At 44.8% G+C, this 21,801-nt stretch overlaps 1 protein-coding gene across 1 annotated transcript in view; it reads right to left on the reverse strand.

Moving 5' to 3' along the window:
* Nucleotides 1-10,169, reverse strand: part of psen2 (presenilin 2) — a 30,041-nt gene extending 19,872 nt beyond the window's left edge. Inside the window, exons 1-4 of the mRNA XM_080191906.1 lie at nt 9,993-10,169; nt 7,009-7,197; nt 5,253-5,488; nt 1,587-1,728 (exon numbers count right to left, since the gene is read on the reverse strand). Of these exons, the coding sequence (XP_080048032.1) occupies nt 1,587-1,728; nt 5,253-5,488; nt 7,009-7,140 (510 nt within the window). The 5' untranslated portion in view covers nt 7,141-7,197; nt 9,993-10,169. The remainder of the gene's footprint in view (nt 1-1,586; nt 1,729-5,252; nt 5,489-7,008; nt 7,198-9,992) is intronic.
* Between the last annotated feature and the right edge of the window lie 11,632 nt (nt 10,170-21,801).

Here is a 21,801-nt window from a genome sequence, read left to right on the forward strand (position 1 = left end):
CTAAGTGCTGACTGAATCTGCACCTTAACCTTAAGGGAATCTTGAACAATGATTTCCAAGTCCCTTTGTGTTTCTGATTTCCTAAGCATTTTCCCATTTAGAAAACATACTATGTTTCCATTCCTCCTTCCATTATATTCCATTTGCCACTTCTTTGCCCACTCTCCTAGCTTGTCCAAGTTCTTCCGCAGCTCCCCACTTCCTCAATACTACCTGTCCCTCTACATATCATTGCAAACTTAGCAACAGTGCCTTTAGTTCCTTCTTCCAAATCGTTAATGTATATTGTGAAAAGTTGTGGTCCCAGCACCAACCTCTGAGACACACCACTAGTCACTGGCTGCCATCCTGAAAAAGACCACTTTATCCCTACTCTCTACTTTCCGCCAGTCAGCCAATCCTCTATCCATGCCAGGATCTTACCCTTAACACCATGGGTACTTAACTTATTTAACACTCTACTATGCAGCACCTTGTCTAAGGCCTTCTGGCAATCTAAATAATCACATCCATAGGTTCTCCTTATCTAACTTCCTTATTACCTCTTCAAGGAACTCTAACAGATTTGTCAGACATGATAAAGCTGTGCTGACTCAGTCTTATTTTATCATGTACTTTTCATCTTTAGTAATGGACTCTAAAATTTTGCCAATGACCGAAGTCAGGCTAACTGACCTATAATTTCCCATCTGTTGTCTGTCTCCCTTCTTACACAGTGGTGTTACATTAGCCACATTCCAGTCTTCTGGTATTCTCCCTGCCTCCAGTGATTCCTAAAATATCACCACCAATGCCTCCACAATTTCTTCAGCTATCTCTTTTAGAACCCTGGGATGTAGTCCATCTGGTCCAGATGATTTATCCACCTGAGAATGAGCCAGCGGCAGACAGGCTCTACTTGGTCAAGGAGCTTCTCTATGAGCTTGTTCTTGTTCAGCTGCTAGAGACCCTGTAAATGCCTTAAAAATCTCTAGATCCCTACAGGACCACAAACCCCCAGTTGAGATCCTGCTACCCTATCATGTTAGAGCCCTATCTCCAACTCCTAACCCCGTTACTGAGACTCCACTCTGCAGATGTGGACAAACTAGATTTGCCCTACAATTTGTTTAATTTTTGCATTCCTTCATAGGACGAGGCCACTGCTGGCTGAGAAGGTGCTAGCGAACTAGCTTCTGCAGTCCACATGCTGTAGGTACATCCACAGTGCTATTAAACAATTCCAGAATTTTGACCCAGCGACTGCGAAAGAATTGTAATATATTTCCAATTTGGGATGGTGAATGGCTTGGAGGGGAACCTCCAGTTGCCGATGTTTCCCAAGTGTCTGCTGCTCTCGTCCTACCGGAGGTTGCAGGTTTTTACAGTTATGTCAAGAGGGCCTTGGTGAGTTGCTGCAGTGCATCTTGTAGATGCTACGCACTGCTACCACTGTGCATCAGCCGTGGAGGGAGTGAATGTTTAAAGTTGGTGGATGGGGTTCCAATTTAGCCACTCCTTTGTCCTAGGCTCTTAAAATTAAGGGAATTCTACAAACCTGTCTCTTCTTGTCAAATGTTTAACGATTTCAAATTAAAAACCCCTACCTTGTAACATCGATACTTGTAGAGAAGGACAAGAATTATCGTCATTACGACAATGACACTGATCATTATTAACGTGTTCAGGATGGAGTTGAGGATACGTTGTCCAACAGAGTCAGTATCCTCCGTAAAAGGCGTGTAGATTCTGTCAAAGAAAAAGTGGAAACAGAAGTTAGTGGGGCTTAACGTGTCCCGATCCATTACAGGTTTTCCCGAGCAGCAGCACCAACAATAATTTGCATCGCTATAGCGCCTTAAACATGATAAAACATCTCAAGGCACTTCACAAAAGTCTTCCAAATATGGCACCAAACCATGTAAGGAGATAATAGCAGAGAATGCTGGAAAATCTCAGCAAGTCTGACAGTATCTGTGGGGAGAGAATAGAGCCAACATTTTGAGCCAGGCTCTGAGCTCTGACAAAGTGTCATCCGGACTGGAAACACTGGCTCTATTCTCTCTCCACAGATGCTGTCAGACTTGCTGAGATTTTCCAGCATTTTCTGTTTTTGTTTCCGATTCCAGCATCCGCAGTATTTTGCTTTTATCCAAGGTGATAACAGGACGGGTAATTAAAATCGTGGTCAAAGGGGTAGCATTTTCAGCAGCATCTTAAGAAAGAGAAGCAGAGGGATTTAAGGAGAGAAATCCAAAGCTTAAGATCCAGCTGGTAGTGATAGGTCGATAGATATATCTGCAGATCCATGGACATTTTGTTGTGCCAAGTACATGTATGTTGCTGTTGAAGAGCCTAAACTAGGAAAACTTAACAGCAGCTGATGGGCAGCACGGTGGCCCAGTGATTAACATTGCTGCCTCACAGCACCAGGGTCCCAGGTTCATTCCAGTCTAGGGTCACTGTCTGTGTAGAGTTTGCACATCCTCCCTGTGTCTGGGTGGGTTTCCTTCGGGTGCTCCAGTTTCCTCCCACAGTCCAAAGATGTGCAGGTTAGGTGGATTGGCCATGCTAAATTGATTCTTAGGGAGAGGGAGATTAGCAGGGTAAATATGTAGAGTTATAGGAATAGGGCCTGGGTGGGATTATGGTCAGTGCAGACTGGATGGGCTAAATGGCCTCTTTCTGCACTGTAGGGATTCTATGATTAATCAGCTGACCATTAAGGAAGACTTTTTCATGCAACGAACAATCTCCCTACAAGTGGCATTCTTGGGGAGTTTTTTTTCTACCAAACACACTGAGTTAGCTATTACAGACTCTGAAACAGGGCCAGAGTTTTAACATTTTGTGGAACTCAGCACTCACAGAGAAAATCATCTGAGTTTACTGGACTGTGAGAGACTAAAATTGGAGCTATTCCCAAGAAGTTTCAGACTCGGAGATGCCCATTCATAGAATCCTATAGTGCCAGGGGGAGGCCATTCGGTCCATTGACTCTGTACCAACCACAATCTCACACAGGCCCTATCCCCCTAGTCCTATGCATTTATTCTGCTAGTCCCCCTGACGCTAAGGGGCAATTTAACACAGCCAATCCACCTAACCCACATATCTTTGGACTGTGGGAGGAAACTGGAACACCTGGAAGAAACCCACGCAGACACAGGGAAAATATGCTGACTCCACACGCTTATGCCAAGAATCGAACCTGGGTCCCTGGCGCTATGAAGCAGCAGTGCTAACCACTGTGCCACCGTGCCGCTCTGAACAAAGAATCCATTTGAAATGGGTAGCTCTCTACGCCCGGGGGTCTGCTCCTTCCAGACTCCATCTGCCCTACCATGGCCTGAGAACCTGATTCAGGATCACCAAGGTACCTGATACTCCAACCATCAAGTCATAACCATCAAATCCGAAAGACGTGCTGGTTAGGCGCATCGGCTATGCTAAATTCTCCCTCAATGTACCCGAACAGGCGCCGGAATGTGGCGACTAGGGGATTTTGACAGTGACTTCATTGCAGTGTTAATGTAAGCCTACTTGTGACACTAATAAATAAACTTTAAATTTTAAAACTTTACTTTTTAACTCTGACTTTCAGCTGAAGCTGGCATATTTGGACTACATTCATGGACAGTGATTAATTATTGTTAAGTCTTGTAGACTCCTCTATCCTCTCCCAGATCAGGCACCTGAACACAATGAGTTATGAGGATAACAGGTTTCCATGTCTGAAGGATTACACCAGCTTGACCTATGCTGGGATCTTCAGAGGAGGCAGCAGCCTGGGTAACACTGACAAATCGTTGTAAAGAGCCTTTCGCTCAGCTCTGTATGATCAGGTGGGGCAACTGGGAATCATACAATACCTTTGAATCACTGTGGACAAGAGAAATGATCTTCCTTTTAGAACCATAGAACATAGGATGCTGGCCTTCATAGTGAAGGGGATTGAATATAAAAGTAGGGAGGTCTTGCTGCAGCTGTATTTCTTATGTTCTTATGTTCTTATTACAGCACAGAAACAGACCTCTTGGCCCTTCTTGGCTGTGCCGAACCATTTTTCGGCCTAGTCCCACTGACCTGCACCTGGACCATATCCCTCCGCAACCCTCTCATCCATATACCTGTCCAAGTTTTTTCTTAAACGTTAGAAGTGAGCCTGCAACAGAAGATTTTCTAATAAAGTAAAAACAATTACGTTGGCTTGCCCCAGTATCGGTTAAAAAAAAACTTGTACCAAACTTGTTCTGACCCACACTTAGAGCACTGTGCTCAGTTCTATTTTCTAGTTTGTAAAGAAAGGACACAGAGGCTCTGCAGATGATGCAAGTATGAAAGCAGAAGTGGGAATGGTTAGCACTGCTGCCTCACAGCGCTGGGGACCCAGGTTCAGTTCCAGCTTCGGATCACTGTCTGTGTGGAGTTTGCATATTCTCCCCATGTCTGTGTGGGTTTCCTCCTGGTGTTCCAGTTTTCTCCCACAGTCCAGGTCCTCATCCCCATAACCCCATGCATTTACCCTGCTAGCCCACCTAACCCACACATCTCTGGAACGTGTGAGGAAACCAGGGCACCCGGAGGAAACCCACGCAGACGTTGGGCGAACGTGCAAACTCCACACAGTGAGCCAAGCCAGGAATCGAACCTGGGTCCCTGTTGCTGTGAGACAGCAGCACTAATCACTGTGCCGCCCCTGTTGGAGTAATTAAATTTCTTTATTAAACCTTTTACTTTGATTTTTTGGAGTAAGCGTTGTTTCGTTTTATTGCCTATAACTGAACAGTACCTTCTGTTGGATGAACAAATAGCATTGATGTATTTAACAGGAAGCTAGAGAACCACAGGAGGATGTAAGGATGAGAAGGAAATGTTACTAGAGTTAAATGAAGATGATGGGAGGGGATTTGTGTGGATCATAAACACCAGCACGGAGCTGTTGGACTGAGTGGCCTGTTCGCAGGCTGTAAATTCAATTCAGAAGATTTACCAGAGGGATCCTCAAATGAGGAATCACTTTTGCTGCCTCCCAGTACCGGGGTTCAATTCCCGTGTCTGCTTGGATTTCCTCCTGGTGCTCCGGTTTCCTCCCACAGTCTGAAAGTGCTGGTTAGGTGCACTGGCCGTGCTAAATTATGCGTCAATGTACCTGAACAGGCGCCTGAGTGGGGCAACTAGGGGATTTTCACAGTAACTTCACTGTGGTGTTAATGTCGGCTTACTTGTGATTAATAATTAAACTTTAACCTTTTACTTGGTGGGACACTTACAGCTGCCCATCCTTCTGCGTGTAGAAGCTGACGGACTTGATTGTCACCACCACCACTGCCATGCACAGCGTGACAGGCACAAAGAGCATGATGACGTGCTTTGCCCCGTACTTCAGGATCAGTTCCTCCTCTTCCTCCTCCTCTCCTTCTCCACCTGCATCTCTGCTTGCGGGCCCACCCGCTGCGCCAGTTCTCCCCTCCACAGGATTTGTGGGCTGGTTGGCTGCCGATCGGTGCTATGCAGGCAAAAACAACACAAGGCATCATTAACAGCTGTGTTAAACTTACACAGAACCTTGTACAGGGAACCACACTTACAGCATACAAATCCAGTCTTCACAATACAAAAAAAAACTTAACTCAGCTACTGAGGGAACTGCAAATAATGAATGATAAGAAAGGGGGCGGCACAGTGGTTAACACTATTCAATCCCGGCTTTGGGCAACTGCGTAGAATTTGCACGTTCTCCCCACATCCATGATGTGGAGTTGCTGGCATTGGAGACTAGGGTGGGCACAGTAAGTAGTCTCACAACCCCAGATTAAAGTCCAACAGGTTTATTTGGTAGCACAAGCTTTCACAGCACTACTCCTTCATCAGGTGAGTGTCTGCGTGGATTTCCTCTGGATGCTCCGGTTTCCTCCCACAGTCCAAAAATGTACAGGTTAGGTTGACTGGCCATGTTAAATTGTCCCTTAGTATCCCAGGATATGTTGGGTTGGGGGGATTAATGGGGTAAATACGTGGGGTTACAGTCTGGGTAAGATGCTCTCTCTCTGAGATAGTCAGTGCAGACTTTAGAGGCTGAGTGGCCTGCTTCTGTACAGTAGAGATTCTATGATATCAGACTGAGAGGTTAGACCCATAAGGGAAAATTGAATGGGGCACTTCCTCTAGAACGTGAGGGCATCCGATAGGGGTCTTTAAAATTATGAAGAGGTTTGACAGGGTGGACGCAGAGAAGATATCTCCATTTGTGAGTGAAACCAATCGATGGGCCATAAACATAAAAGTTACTAACAGGGAATTTGGGTTTACTTAGGCATTGATAAGAACGGAGAACTCACTATTAAGGAATGGCTGTGGCAAATAAAAGAGATTGCTTAAGGGGAAGCTAGAGAAATACATGAGGGGGAAAGGAATAGAAAGATATAGAAACATAGAATCCTTACAGTGCAGAAGGAGGCCATTCGGCCCATTGAGTCTGCACTGATAACAATTCCACCTAGCCCCTATCCCCATAACCCCACATATTTACCCCACTAATCCCTCTAACCTACGCATGCCAGGACACTAAGGGGCAATTTAGCCAGGCTAATGCACCTAACCCACACATCTTTGGAGTGTGGGAGGAACCCAGAGCACCCGGAGGAAACCCACACAGACACGGGGAGAATGTGCAGACTCCACACAGACAGTGACCTGGGACAAGCTGGGAAATTGAACCCGGGTCCCTGGCGCTGTGAGGCAGCCGTGCTAACCATTGTGCCGCCCTGCTGATAAGGTATGCTCAGAGGGGTAACAGAAGCTACAAGCAGAGAATAACAATAACATAGACTAGTTAGCAACTCTTTATGATGTGTGTAATTCTGTGGTAATGGATGTAATTCTGTCATGTATGTAATTCTACAAAATGTATGTAATTCTGTGTCGTTCCCTGTAAATATATCCACGCTATTAGTCCTGAACTTGCACAAAGACTGGCATCGGCCTGTACAGGAGGGATGGCTCCCTCTGGCCTGTTGGTGTGCTTACCGGGTTAGCCTGTATGTTGGCGGAGCCAGGCGCCCCGTCCCTATCCTGGTAGGACGGCATCGTAGAGGTGTTGGCTGACATCAGAGCCGTCCTCTCAGTGTACAGTTCGTCTTCACTGTCTGATGAAATCATGAACGAGCTGTGGGCGAGCACGAGTGGGTAATCTCGCAGATGCTAGCTGGGTTATCTCTGAAAAAGACCAAGGAAACATGTGCAATCAGCTGGAGAACACTGCAGTCAAACATTACCCCCAGATGTTAGTTTTGCTCATCAATCTGTATTCCCTCCACCATGGTATCCCTCCCGTGGAAGGAACTGTTTGCGGTAATATAACAGTGAGAGGATGGATTCAGTAATGCACCTACAAGAACTGGCATTGGAAAGCTGGCCACAAGGAGTTGATGTGGGGGGAGACTGGGATATATGTGTGTGTGTGTGGGGCAATATCAGTAACGTAACCACAATACTGAAGAGAAAGAAATAGACACTCTTGTTCATCATAGATCTCCAAGAGTGGCACGGTGGCACAGTGGTTAGCACTGCTGCCTCACAGCACCAGGGACCCGGGTTCAATTCCCAGCTTGGGTCACTGTCTGTTGGAGTTTGCACATTCTCTCCGTGTCTGTGTGGGTTCCATCCAGGTACTCCGGCTTTCTCCCACAGTCCGAAAGATGTGCTGGTTAGGTGCACTGGCTATGCTAAATTTCCCTTAGTGTCCTGGGATGCATAGGTTAGAGGGATTAACGGGGTAAATATGTGGGGTTATGGGGATAGGGCCTAGGTGAGATTGTTATGGGTGCAGGCCTGATGGGCCAATGGCCTCATTCTGCACTGTAGGGTTTCTATAGAAGATGCTGTCTGACCTGCTGAGAATTTCCAGTACTGCCCTATGAAGAGAGAACAGAGCTGACATCTTGAACCTGGGTGACCCTTCATCAGATAAAAGGAAACCTCTACTTGTTCCCCTCTAGTTTAGAGATACAGTGTGAGCATATATGTTGAGGCACAGATTGGTTCACAGCGGTAGGAAGCTTTGAGCATTGGATTACTGAATCTAACCTAAGTGGGTTGCCAACCCTCTTGGGTATTTTCCTGAAGGCTTCTCGATATTTTCTGGATGGAATTGACGTGGGGAGGGGGGGGACGTTTAGTCGGAGGGACTTGTATCTGAGGGCACAGCCTCAGAGGAAAAAGACACCCTTTAGAACCCTGAGATGAGGAGGAATTTCTTCAGCCGGAGGGTGATGAACCTGTGGAATTCATTGCCACAGAAAGCTGTGGACGCCCGGTTATTGAGTGTATTTTAGACAGAGATAGAAAGCAGCCAGCATAACCAAACACCTCACACACCCCGGACATTCTCTCTTCCACCTTCTTCCAAAGGGAAAAAGATGCAAAAGTCTGAGATCATGTACCAACCAACTCAAGAACAGCTTCTTCCCTACTGCCATCAGACTTATGAACGGAACTACCTCGCACTAAGTTGATCTTTCTCTACACCCTAACGATGACTGTAACACTACCTTCTGCACTCTTTCCTTTCCTTCTCTATGAACGGTATGCTTTGTCTGTCTAATGCACCAAGACATTTTTCACTGTATCCCAATACACGTGACAATAATAAATAAAAAAAAGGTTCTTGATTGGTAAGGGGATCAAAGGTTACACGGAAAAGGCAGGGGAATGGAGTTAGAAACTTATTAGCCATGATCGAATGGCGGAGCAGACTCGATAGGCCGACTGGCCTAATTCTGCTCCTATATCTTATGGTCTATGGTTTCATCATGGGACTTTCCATCCTCACCACTGAGTTCCCAACAGGGAATTTTCACAGTGACTTCACTGCAGTGTTAATGTAAGCCTAATAACACTAATAAATAAACTTTAAATTTTATATCCATTCTCATGACAACAGCACAGCCAAGTAGAAATCAAAAAGAAACTTTTCATTATTAAATTGAGTGACAATTTCACTATCAGTCAGACTACACTTTATTCCCTATTTCCAATATTTGTCAATGTAGAAAAAAAAAACCCGATGATTTTTCTCCTGGGGCTTTAGTTTATTGGCAGGAATGCGTACAAGAGTTTAATCGTTACTTCCTGCACTCTCCAGGACAATCCTGTGGAGTGGTTAGCAACCAAAAAAAAAGACATTCTGAAACAGTAACGGCACCTCCTCATTATTTACCAACCCTAGCACGGTGGCAACAGTGGTTAGCACTGCTGCCTCACAGCGCCAGGGACCCAGGTTCGATTCCTGGCTTGGGTCACTGCCTGTGTGGAGTCTGCGTGGGTTTCCTCCAGGTGCCCCGGTTTCCTCCCACAGTCCGAAAGACCTGCTGGTTAGGTGAATCGGCCGTGCTGAATTCTCCCTCAGCGTACCCGAACAGGCCCCAGAGTGGGACGACTAGGGGATTTTCACAACAACTTCATTGCGATGTTAATATAAACCTGCTTGTGACAATAAATAAACTTTAAACACCACACCATTCCTCCCTCACCCCCGAAAAAAAATCTCAGCGGAGAAAATTCATTTCCAAAATCATTGCAGCCCCCAATGAAAATCTGGCCTTTAACCTGAATTCAATTATTCAGTGATTGAATAAGCTGTTCAATCACTTATTATTGCAGAGGCACCACTGCCTAATTATTTGAAGCATTCACTGCTCTCAAATTAACAGCCTTCAGTCTATCACTCGATGAAGGGGCAGCAGAAAATCAGTGACAAACAAAAGGAATCACAGCCTGCAGCTTCCAATGTTTACAGACAAGATGAGGCCTCCCGGCAAACTCTGGCCCAGTTGCACAGGCTCCCGGTAAGCTGTGTGGCTCCATCTCTCGCCCCCACGGGAAATGAGGAAGTGCTTTAAAAAAAAATTAATCAAATCAAAACAGCAGCCTTGAAGTGTCGACAACAAGCACCGAGAGGCCCAGCTCCCAGCCCCACTACCGTCCCCCCCCCCCAGCCCAGTCTCCCTTACCTGCTGAGGTGTGTGTGGAGTGAGGAGGGGGGGGGGCGGGGTGGTGTGAGGAGAACCTGCTGAAGCTCAGAGAGTGTCTGTCAGACAAGCAGCCATCCTGTCAGGGCTGGGGGGGGCGGTGGTGAGAGGAGGTAGCAGAGAGCAAAGCAGCTGATCCGACCACAACAAGGGCAGAGTCTGCTCCTTCCCACAAGCCCAACATCTCATGAGACTTGGACGTTGCTGAGCTGTAAGCGTGAGACTAACCCCATCCTCTGGCTGTACGGTAGCAACTGTGCTACACACACACACACACACACACACTCTCTCTCTCTCAACCAGCCTCGCAACAACAGCTGCAGGATTTTTAAAATCCTGTCCCATCTGCCTGAGGCACCTTTCAACTTCAAGTTTAACTTTAATAATAAATAAGTAATAAATAATAAATAAATTCACGTTTAACTTTAATAATAAATAAACTTAGTTATTTATTACTATCACAAGTAGACTTACATTATTTAGTATTATTAATTAGTATACAGTAAGAAGTATACATATATTTGATTTAATTTATTATTGTCACGTATTAACATAGTGAAAAGTATCATTTCTTGCACACTCTACAAACAAATATTTGATTTCATTTATTGTCACATGTATTGATATACAAAGGTATTGTTTCTTGCACATTATCAGACAAATATTTGATTTGATTTAATTTATTATTGTCACATGTAGTAGCATACAGTGAAAAGTATTTCTTGCACACTACAAATAAATATTTGATTTCATTTAATTTATTGTCACATGTATTGATATACAGTGAAAAGTATTGTTTTTTGCACATTATATAGACAAATATTTGATTTGATTTAATTCATTATTGTCACATGTATTGGCATTGTGAAAAGTATTGTTTCTTGTGTGCTATACAGACAAATATTTGATTTGATTTATTGTCACATGTACTGGTATAGTGAAAAGTATTGTTTCTTGTGTGTTAAACAGACAGATATTTGACTTGAGTTTTCAACGGTTATTTATGGAATTTGCTTTCAGCACCTTTCCAAATACTGTTCTAGATCCCAAGATCTGAAAATTATTCTCTTCATTTACCCTCTGGATCTTTGCCAATGACTTTCAATCTGTGACTTGTACTTGATGATTCACTCGACAGAGGGAATAATTTTCCTCCACCCACTCTTATCAAAACCTTTCATAATTCTGAAAAGTTCTATTTTGTCATCTCTTAATCTTGTAAATTCCCTGAAGTTTTAACTCTGGGTGGAATTTTCCACCCATATTGTTATGCTGGTGAAGATGGTATAAGCTCTTTAAAACTCCCTGCTGTGTTGCATATGTATGTGGTTTTGGCGTATGATAAATATAACCATTTGCAAATTACAAATTCATTATTCTCTTGAACTTTTAATGTGATTGATCTTTACCTGCAGCAAACAGATTGAAATGAATCTCTTTTTCTTCATGTTAGTCCTTCTCTACAGTAATCGTATCAAAGACAAAATGGAGCTTTTTATTTTTTAATGGAACACGGGCCTTGCTGGCGAGGTGAGCATTTGTTGCCCATCCCTTAGCTCAAGGACAAGTTTAGCTATTGTTTTGTGCATCCACTAATCATTGGCTGTGTCATTTCAAATATCTTTATTATTTACAACCCATCCCTAAAATTTCCCAATTCATCATTATTTCTAAATCAGCTCACCTGAAATATGGAACGTATTCATTTTATTTTCCTTTTGTCAGAATGTTCAATCCAATGGTAATTTTTTGATTTGATTTATTATTGTCATATCTACTGTGCTACCGTGGGTGGCACGGTAACACAGTGGTTAGCACTGCTGCTTCACAGCTCCAGGAACCTGGGTTCAATCCCGCCTCGGGTCACTATCTGTGTGGAGTTTGCACATTCTCCTTGTGTCTGTGTGGGTTTCCTCCCACAGTCCAAAGACGTGCGGGTTAGGTTGATTGGCCATGCTAAAATTGCCCCTTAGTGTCCTGGGATGCGTCGGTTAGTGGGATTTGCAGCTAAAATATGTGAGGATATGGGGGTAGGGCCTGGGTGGGATTGTGGCCGGTGCAGACTCAATGGGCCGAATGGCCTGTTTCTGCACTGTAGGGATGCTATGATTGTCACATGTATTGGTATACAGTGAAAAGTATTGTTCCTTGTACATTATAGACAAATATCTGATTTAATTTATTGTCTCATGTATTGATATACAGTGAAAAGTATTGTTTCTTGCACATTATATAGACAAATATTTGATTGATTGCATTTATTATTGTCACATGTATTGGTGTAGTGAAACATATTGTTTCTTGCATGCTATACAGACAAATATTTGATTTGATTTATTGTCACATGTACTGGTATAGTGAAAAGTATTGTTTCTTGCATGGTATACAGACAAATATTATTTGATTTGATTTATTATTGTCACATGTATTGGTTACAGTGAAAAGTATTGTTCCTTGCGTAATATACAAAGCATACATAGAGGAGGAAAGGAGAGGGTGTAGACTGGTCATAGAACCCCAACAATGCAGAAGGAGACCATTCGATCCATTAAGTCTGCACGAATCACAATCCCACCCAGGCCCTATTCCAGTAACCTCACATGTTTACCCTGCTAATCCCCGACACTGGGGTCAATTCAGCAAGGCCAATCAACCTAGCCCGCACATCTTTGGAGTGTGGGAGGAAACCGGAGCACCCAGAGGAAACCCACGCAAACACAGGCAGAATGTGCAAACTCCACACAGACAGTGACTCAAGGCCAGAATTGAACCCAGGTCCCTGGCGCTGTGAGGCAGCAATGTTAACCACTGTGCCACCATGCTGACCTGGTGTTACAGTCACAGCTAGAGTGCAGAGAAAGATCAACTTAATTTGAGGTAGGTCCGTTCAAAAGTCTGATGGCAGCAGGGAAGAAGCTGTTTTTGAGTCGGTTGGTACGTGACTGCGGACTTTTGTATCTTTTTCCCGAGGAGGAAGCTGGAGTAGAGTATGTTCGGGATGCATGAGGGTCCTTGATTTTGCTGTCTGCTTTGCCAAGGCAGCAGGAAGTGCAGACAGAGTCAATGGGTGGGAGACTGATTTGTATGATGGACTGGGATATGTTCACAACGCTTTGTGATTTCTTGTGGTCTTGGGCAGAGCAGGAGCCATATCAAGCTGTGATACAACCAGAAGGAATGCTTTCTATGGTGCATCTGTAAAAGTTGGTGAGCGTCATGGTGGACATACTAAATTTCCTTAGCCTCCTGAGAAAGTAGAGGTGTTGCTGGGATTTCTTAACTATATCATCAGCGTGAAGGAACCAGGACAGGTTAGGAATGTAGGAATTAGGACCAAAAGTGGGCAAATTCGGCCCTTCGAGCCTGCTCTGTCAGTCAGTCAGATCATGGCTGATCTCTCCCTGGTCTCAAATCCACCACCCCACCTGTTTCCCATATTCCCCTTTCTTTTAATTTATTATAAATATATCTATCTTCTTCTCAACCATTCAACAATTCAGACTCGATGGGACAGCGAGTTCCACAAATTTACCACCCTCTGCAAGAAGTAGTTCCTCCTCATCTCAGTTTAAAGTCTACCACCTCTCAACCTATACCCTGTGACCTTTTGTTCCAGTCCTCTTGTTAACACTGCAATGAAGTTACTGTGAAAATCCTCAAGTTGCCACACTCTGGCACCTGTTTGGGTACACTGAGGGAGAATTTAGCACGGCCAATGCACCTAACCAGCACATCTTTTAGACTTGTGGGAGGAAACTGGAGCACCCAGAGGAAACCCACGCAGACACGGGGTGAATGTGCAGACTCCACACAGACAATGACCCAAGTTGGGAATTGAACCTGGGTCCCTGTCTGTCTGAGGCAGCAGTGCCACCAAAGTTTCTGGGTTTTTTAAATTTTAAATCATAGGATCCGCAGAGTGCAGAAGGTGGCCATTTGACCCATCAAGTCTGCACCGACAACAATGCCACCTAGGCTCTGCGCCTGTAACCCCATATATTTGCCTTGCTAGTCCCCCTGAAACTAAGGGATAATTTAGAATGGCCAAACCACCTAACCCGCACATCTCTGAACTGTGGGAGGGAACCGGAGCACCCGGAGGAAACCCACACAGACTTGGGGAGAAAGTGCAAACTCTGCACAGAAAGTGACCCAGGTCAGGAATTGAATCCCAGTTCCTGGAGCTGTGGGGCAGCAGTGCCACCCGTGCCACCCCCTCCCCCCACCACAACTCTTGGAGGATCCTTCAATTTGACGAAAAAAATGAACCCCAAAGAAAAGACCAGCTGTTGTACAGAACCCCAAACTTGTGTTGCCAGCAAAAACGTTTCAGTTTGTTTTCCACAATGCAATAGGCCCTTTAGGTAAGATCAACCATCTGATCAAGCCTAAGATTCAGTGCAATGCCTCATCTTGTCAGCTTGGATCTCGTTTGTCTCCCTTGTGGGGACCTTAAATTGGATTCAGTTGGATTTTGAATTTGGTTTTTGGAGCAAGAAAGGAACTGATTTGGGTTTGTCCGGTCCATTCTGACCATTGGCTCTGTAACTTTAAGAATGGAGTAAAAATATATATTTTTAAAAATACCACACTGAGACTCTTCATAATGCTAATTTCTGTGCGTTGCTACAGCACCATCAAATTCCCCTTTTATTTAAGATAATGTTTTTGTCTTGAGGCATTTCTTTATTCCACTTTCTACAGAAATAATCCCAAATAATGGATCCAGGAATGAGGGCCTTCAGTTATGAAGATGGAATAGAGCGATTAGGTCAGTTTTCCTTGGAGAAGAGGAGGCTGAGAGATTTGGGAAAGGTATCCAAAATCATGAGGGTTCTGGACAGAGCAGATAGGGAGAATTTATAATCATAGAACACTACAGTGCAGAAAGAGGCCCTTCAAGTCTGCACTGAACACAATCCCACCCAGTCCCTACCCCCATATATTATACCCACTAAACCCTCTAACCTACACACCCCTGGCCACTAAGGGGCAATTTCTTAGCATGGCCAATCAACCTAACCCACACATCTTTGGACTGTGGGAGGAAACCGGAGCACCCAGAGGGAACTCACGCAGACATGAGGAGAATGTACAAACTCCACACAGACAGTGACCCAAGCCGGGAAACGAACCCAGGACCCTGGAGCTGTGAAGCAGCAGTGCTAACCACTGTGCTACCGTGCCACGATCCAGAACAAGAGGGCACAGGTTTAAAATAATAGGCTAAAGAAGCAAAAGTGATATGGAGGAAAAATAACTTTTACACTCAGCACAAGGTTGAGTTCTGGAATGCACTTCTGAGAGTGGGGCAGAAGCAGGTTCATTCAAAGTTTATTTACTTATTAGTCACAAATAAGGTTTACATTAACACTGTAATGAAGTTACTATGAAATTCCTCTAGTTACCACAGTCCGGTGCCTGTTCAGGTCAATGCAGCTAACCAGTTTTTCGGAATGTGGGAGGAAACTGGAACATCTGGAGGAAACCCATGCAAACGCTGGGAGAGTGTGCCGACTCTGCGCAGACAGTAACCCAAGCCAGGAATCAAACCCGGATCCCTGGCGCTATGAAGCAGCAATGCTAATCACTGTGCTACCATGCCGCCCCATGCCAAATGAAGGTATTCGAGGGAATTAGACTGTTATCTGAAAAGGAAGATTATGTAAGGGTACAGGGAGAAGGCAGGGCGGCACGGTGGTACAATGCTTAGGACTACTGCCACACAGCACAAGAGACTCAGTTTTAATTCCCAGCTTGGGTCACTGTCTGTGCAGAGTCTGCGTATTCTCCCTTCGTCTGCGAGGGTTTCCTCCGGGTGCTCTGGTTTCCTCCTGCAGTCCATAGGACACGCTGATTAGGTGCATTGGCCCGAACGGGCGTCGGAGTGTGGTAACTGGGGGAATTTCATAGTAACTTCGTTTCAGTGTTAGTGTAAGCCTACTTGGACACTAATAAATATGGAAGAATGCAGGAGAATGTGATTAAGTGAATTGTTCATTCAGAAAGCCAGAGCAGACACACTGGGCCCAAGGGCCTCCTTCAATGCTGTAATTCACTGAAACATATGTCAGGTACTGTCAAAATTGTAGTTGTTTGGCCTAACCAGTCATGTTTGTTTGCCCTCCAAATAACCAGTGTCCTAATTCCTACATGCCCCATTATCTTGCTTTCTTGGATGAGAAGGGGGATTTAGTGGTAGGGGATGGGGATATGACTGAAGTCCTGAATAACTTTTTTGTTTCTGTCTTCACGGAGGAGGACGTGAATAATTTGCCGGGTGTTAGAGATGGAAAGGTGGTAGGACTGGAGGGTCTTAATGACATTACTGTTACGAGAGAGGTGGTGCCCGACAGACTGGAGGGGGCTGATTGTGGACAAGTCGCCAGGACCGGATGGAATGCATCCGAGGGTTCTGAAAGAAATGGCGGAGGTGATAGTGGATGCCTTGGTGGTTATTTTCCAGACATCGCTGGATTCCGGGGAAGTGCCGGAAGATTGGAAAGCGGCTAATGTTATGCCGTTGTTTAAGGGTGCCAGGCAAAAGGCAGGGAATTATAGGCCGGTTAGTTTAATGTCTGTTGTAGGTAAAATGTTAGAATCTGTCATCAAGGAGGAAATGGCGAGGCATCTTGAGAGGAATTGCTTGATAGAGCAGACGCAGCACGGTTTCGTTAAAGGGAAGTCGTGTCTGACAAATTTACTGGAGTTCTATGAGGATGTGTCTAGGGCGGTGGATAGAGGAGAGCCGGTGGATGTGGTCTTTCTTGATTTTCAGAAGGCGTTTGACAAGGTACCTCACAAGAGGTTATTGCAGAAGGTCAGGGGACATGGAGTTGGGGGTAGGGTGTTAGCGTGGATAGAGGATTGGTTGTCAAATAGGAGGCAGAGAGTGGGGGTCAATGGGTGCTATTCAGATTGGCGGATGGTGACTAGTGGAGTGCCCCAGGGGTCAGTGCTGGGGCCTCAGCTATTTACCATTTATATAGATGATCTGGAGGAGGGAACCGAGTGTAGGGTGTCGAAATTTGCTGATGACACCAAGATTGGTGGAACGGCAAATTGTGCGGAGGGTGTGGAGAGTCTGCAGAAGGATCTAGATAGGCTGGGCGAATGGGCCAGGAAATGGCAAATGGAATTTAATGTTGGCAAGTGCGAGGTGGTCCACTTTGGTAGGAATAATGGTAGGAAGGATTATTACTTACGTGGCGAAAAACCGCAGCAAGCGACAGTGCAGAGGGACCTTGGGGTCCTTGTGCATGAGTCGCAAAAACCCAGCTTGCAGGTGCAGCAGGTGGTCAGGAAGGCGAATGGGATGCTGGCCTTCATAGCGAGGGGGATTGAATATAAAAGTAGGGAGGTCTTGCTACGGCTGTATAGGGCATTGGTGAGGCCGCAGCTGGAGTAGTGTGCAGTTTTGGGCGCCGCACCTGCGCAAAGATATTTTGGCCTTGGAGGGAGTGCAGAGGAGGTTTACTAGGCTGATACCAGAGTTGAGGGGGTTGAGCTATGAGGAGAGGCTGAATAAACTGGGCTTGTACTCGTTAGAGTTTAGAAGAATGAGGGGAGATCTCATTGAGACGTATAAGATGATGAATGGGATGGATAGGATAGAGGTGGAAAGACTCTTCCCGCTCAAAAAAGACAGCAGGACTAGGGGGTACAGCCTCAACATAAAACGGGGGCGGTTTAGAATGGAGTTGAGGAGGAACTTCTTCACTCAAAGGGAGGTGAATCTCTGGAATTCTCTGCCCATTGAAGTGGTGGAGGCTGCCTCGCTAAATATTTTTAAGACGAGGGTTGATGGGTTTTTGATAGGAGAGGGGATTAAGGGTTATGGGGAGAGGGCGGGAAAGTGGAACTGAGCAGCGACAGATCAGCCATGATCTTATTGAATGGCGGGGCAGGCTCGAAGGGCTGGATGGCCTACTCCTGCTCCTATTTCTTATGTTCTTATGTACTCGTTAGAGTTTAGAAGAATGAGGGGAGATCTCATTGAGACGTATAAGATGATGAATGGGATGGATAGGATAGAGGTGGAGAGACTCTTCCCGCTCAGAAAGGATAGTAGGACTAGGGGGCACAGCCTCAAGATAAAGGGGGGGCGGTTTGGAACGGAGTTGAGGAGGAACTTCTTCACTCAAAGGGTGGTGAATCTCTGGAATTCTCTGCCCATTGAAGTGGTGGAGGCTACCTCGCTAAATATTTTTAAGACGCGGGTTGATGGGTTTTTGATAAGAGAGGGGATTAAGGGTTATGGGGAGAGGGCGGGAATGTGGAACTGAGCCACGACAGATCGGCCATGATCTTGTTGAGTGGCAGGGTAGGCTCGAAGAGCTAGATGGCCTACTCCTGCTCCTATTTCTTATGTTCTTATATCTGTCCAGCCTTGTCATTGCTGTTTGCAGGACCTTGCTGTGAACAAATTGGTTGCCAGGTTTCAACAACAATTTGCATTTATACCATTAACGTAGTGGTCTCCTTCTGCACTATAGGGATTCTATAGTAAAACATTCCTAAAGCTCCCCACTGGAGCATTATAGAACACAACTTGTCATGAGAACCCCACGTCACGAGGTATTAGGGTATGTGATCAAATTCTTGGTCAGAAGTAAAGGAACTTAAAGACAGATGAGATAGTTTAGGGACAGTGGCACAATGATTAGCACTACTGCGTCACAGCACCAGGGACCCTGTGATTAGTGGTGTGCCCAGTGGTATGCCTCAGGGATCAGTGTTGAGACTGCAATTGTTTACGACTTACATGGATGATTTGGAGTTGGCGACCAAGTGTAGTGTGTCAAAATTCGCAGATGACATTATGATAGGTGGAAGAGCAAAGTGTGCAAAGAATGCTGAAAGTCTGCAAAGGGATATAGATAGTTGAAATAAATAGGCAAAGGTCTGGCAGATGAAGTACAATGTTGGTAAATATAAGGTCATCCATTTTGGTAAAAATAACAGCAAAATGGAATATTATTTAAATGGTAAAAAATTGTAGCATGCTGCTGTACAGAGGGACCTGGGTGTCCTTGTGCAGGAATCTCAAGGAGTTGGTTTGCAGATGCAGCAGTAATTAAGAAGGCAAATGGAATTTTATCCTTCATTGCTAGAGGGATGGAGTTTAAAAACACTAAGGTTATGTTGCAGCTGTATAAGATGCTGGTGAGGCCACACCTGGAGTACTGTGTAGTTATTTGAGAAAGGATATACTGGCACTGGAGGGGGTGCAGAGATTTACTAGGTTGATTCCAGAGTTGAGAAGGTGGGCTTATGAGGACAGACGGAGTAGACTGGGGCTATACTCATTGGAATTCAGAAGAATGAGGGGAGATCTTAGAAACATACAAGATTATGAAGGGAACAGACAAGGTTGAAGCAGGGATGTTGTTCCCACTGGCAGGTGAAAGTAGAACTAGGGGGCATAGCCTCAAAGTAAGGGGAAGGAGATTTAGGACTGAGTTGAGGAGGAACTTCTTCACAAAGGATTGTGAATCTGTGGAATTCTCTGCCCAGTGAAGCAGTTGAGGCTACCTCATTTTTAAGGCCAGGATAAATTTTTGAACAGTAAAGGAATTAAGGGTTATGGTGAGCAGGCGGATAAGTGAAGCAGTGTCCACAAAGATCAACCACGACTTTATTGAATGGCAGAGCAAGCCTGAGGGGCCAGATGGCCTACTCCTGCTTCTAGTTCTTATGTTCTCACGACCCAGGTTCGATTCCTGGCTTGGGTTACACTCAGTGCGGAGTTTGTACGTTCTCCGTGTCTACGTAGGGTTCCTCCGGTTTCCTCCCAAAAGGTGTGCTGGTTAGATGCACTGGCTATGCTAAATTCTCCCTCAGTGTACCCAAATAGGCACTGGAGTGTGGCAACAAGGATATTTTTCCAGTAACTTCATTGCAGTGTTAATGTAAGCCTACTCGTGACACTAATAAATAATAAAAAATTCTATGGATTAGGCAGCTGGAGGCACAACCACCAATAATGGAATGTTTAAAATAGAGGATGCACAAGAGGCTGTAACTGGCGGATTCAAAGGCTGGAGGCAGTTGCAGAGGTTAGGATGAGCAAAGGCCTGGAGGCGATGTAAGCACAATGAGAATATTAAGATCAAAGCTGTTTAAACAGGAACCAGCATTGGTCATCAAGCATAGGGCTGATGGGTGAACACGGCTCTGTGCAAATTAGGGCAGCAGTTTTGATGAACTCAAGATTACAGAGGGTGCAACGTAAGGGAACAGATAGAATAGTTGCGTCTATAGGTTGAAAAATTCATACATGAGGATTACAGCAGCAAGTTAACTGAGACTGGAGTTAGATGGTGTTAACAAGATGGAAGTAGATAACCTTGAAGCAGTTATGAGGTCAGACGCTCATCTCATGCTCACATCGAATACTGGGCTGTGAATGATCTGGATCAGCTTCAGACTGTGACCAAGGAAAGAGTCTGTGGCAGAGACCAAAGACAAAGGTTTCAGTCTTCCCAATATTTAGTTGGAGGAAATTTCTGCTATGTTTGACATATACTTTTAACAAATTTAGGGAAGGCGATGGCCTCAAAATATTATCACTAGACTATTAATCCAGAAACTCAGCTAATGTTCTGGGGAGCTGGGTTCGAATCCCACCACAGCAGATGGTGGAATTTGAGTTCAATAAAAATATCTGGAATTAACAATCTACTGATGACCGTGAAACCATTGTTGATTGTTGGAAAATACCCATTCAGGTTCACTATGTCCTTTAGGGAATGAAATCTGCTGTCCTTACCTGGTCTGGGCTACAGCAATGTGGTTGATTCCCAACTGCCCTCTTAAATGGCCTAGCAAATCACTTACTCAAGGGCAACGAGGGGTGGGTAATAATTGCTGACCAGCCAGTGACACCCATGTCCCACAAATAATTTGAGGTAATAGGAGGTCAAGAGTTAAAGGTAAAGTAGAACTCATTGATATCAGAGAACTTGATGTCATGTTTTGGATGATGTTGTCAAGAGGCAATCTGCTTCTTTTGATTAAAACCCACAAGAAGATTGGGTTGCCCCAATATCAATCAAAATATCTAACAAAAGTGGCTTCTTTTTAAAGAGTGCACAAACAATAGAAACCCGAATTGGAAACTTGATTAATGATAATTTTGTCACCCACATTGGCACCACACACAGATCGGGTCCTATGAGAGGCCTCAAGCATACTGACTAGCATCACGTGCTTCTTCAGAGCCACCCAGACACAGGATATAAAGGCAGGCAGCCAGAGAAAAGGGGCAGTTTCTAAGTCCAAGATCTTCAGACTTAAAAGCTATGCAGAAGTGGGAATATTTCCCGTTTTGTGCCTCGGAGATATGTAGAGATGACATACCAATTTCTAGTTCTAAACAGAGGCCTTATTCAATGCTTTGAAATGTCTATGCAGCCACAAACGTTTAGTTTGTCTCACCACACTCAAGTTTGACCAACTGTACAAAAAAAGTCAACAAAAATCAGTCAAATACTTAACATATGAATACTACATTTCCCTACATTAACAGTGGCTACACTTCATTTGCTATAAAAGGATTTAGAAAATCCAGAGATCATGAAATGCAAGTTATTTTTTAAAATCTATCCTTAAATGCTGACTCTGTCCACTTTAATCACTAACTCTGGTTCCATCCCCTCTACGATCTTTGCATTAAATGAATTGCTTCTGATCTTTTTATCTAGTCTCATCCCATTGAAACGCAGAAAATCTCAACCAAATTGTCCAGGGATAGGCAGAATTCCTGCGATATCTTGCAACAACCCTCAAG

Source organism: Carcharhinus amblyrhynchos, chromosome 7, assembly GCF_965287045.1.
Source record: "Carcharhinus amblyrhynchos chromosome 7, sCarAmb.v2.hapA, whole genome shotgun sequence".
NCBI lineage: Eukaryota > Metazoa > Chordata > Chondrichthyes > Carcharhiniformes > Carcharhinidae > Carcharhinus > Carcharhinus amblyrhynchos.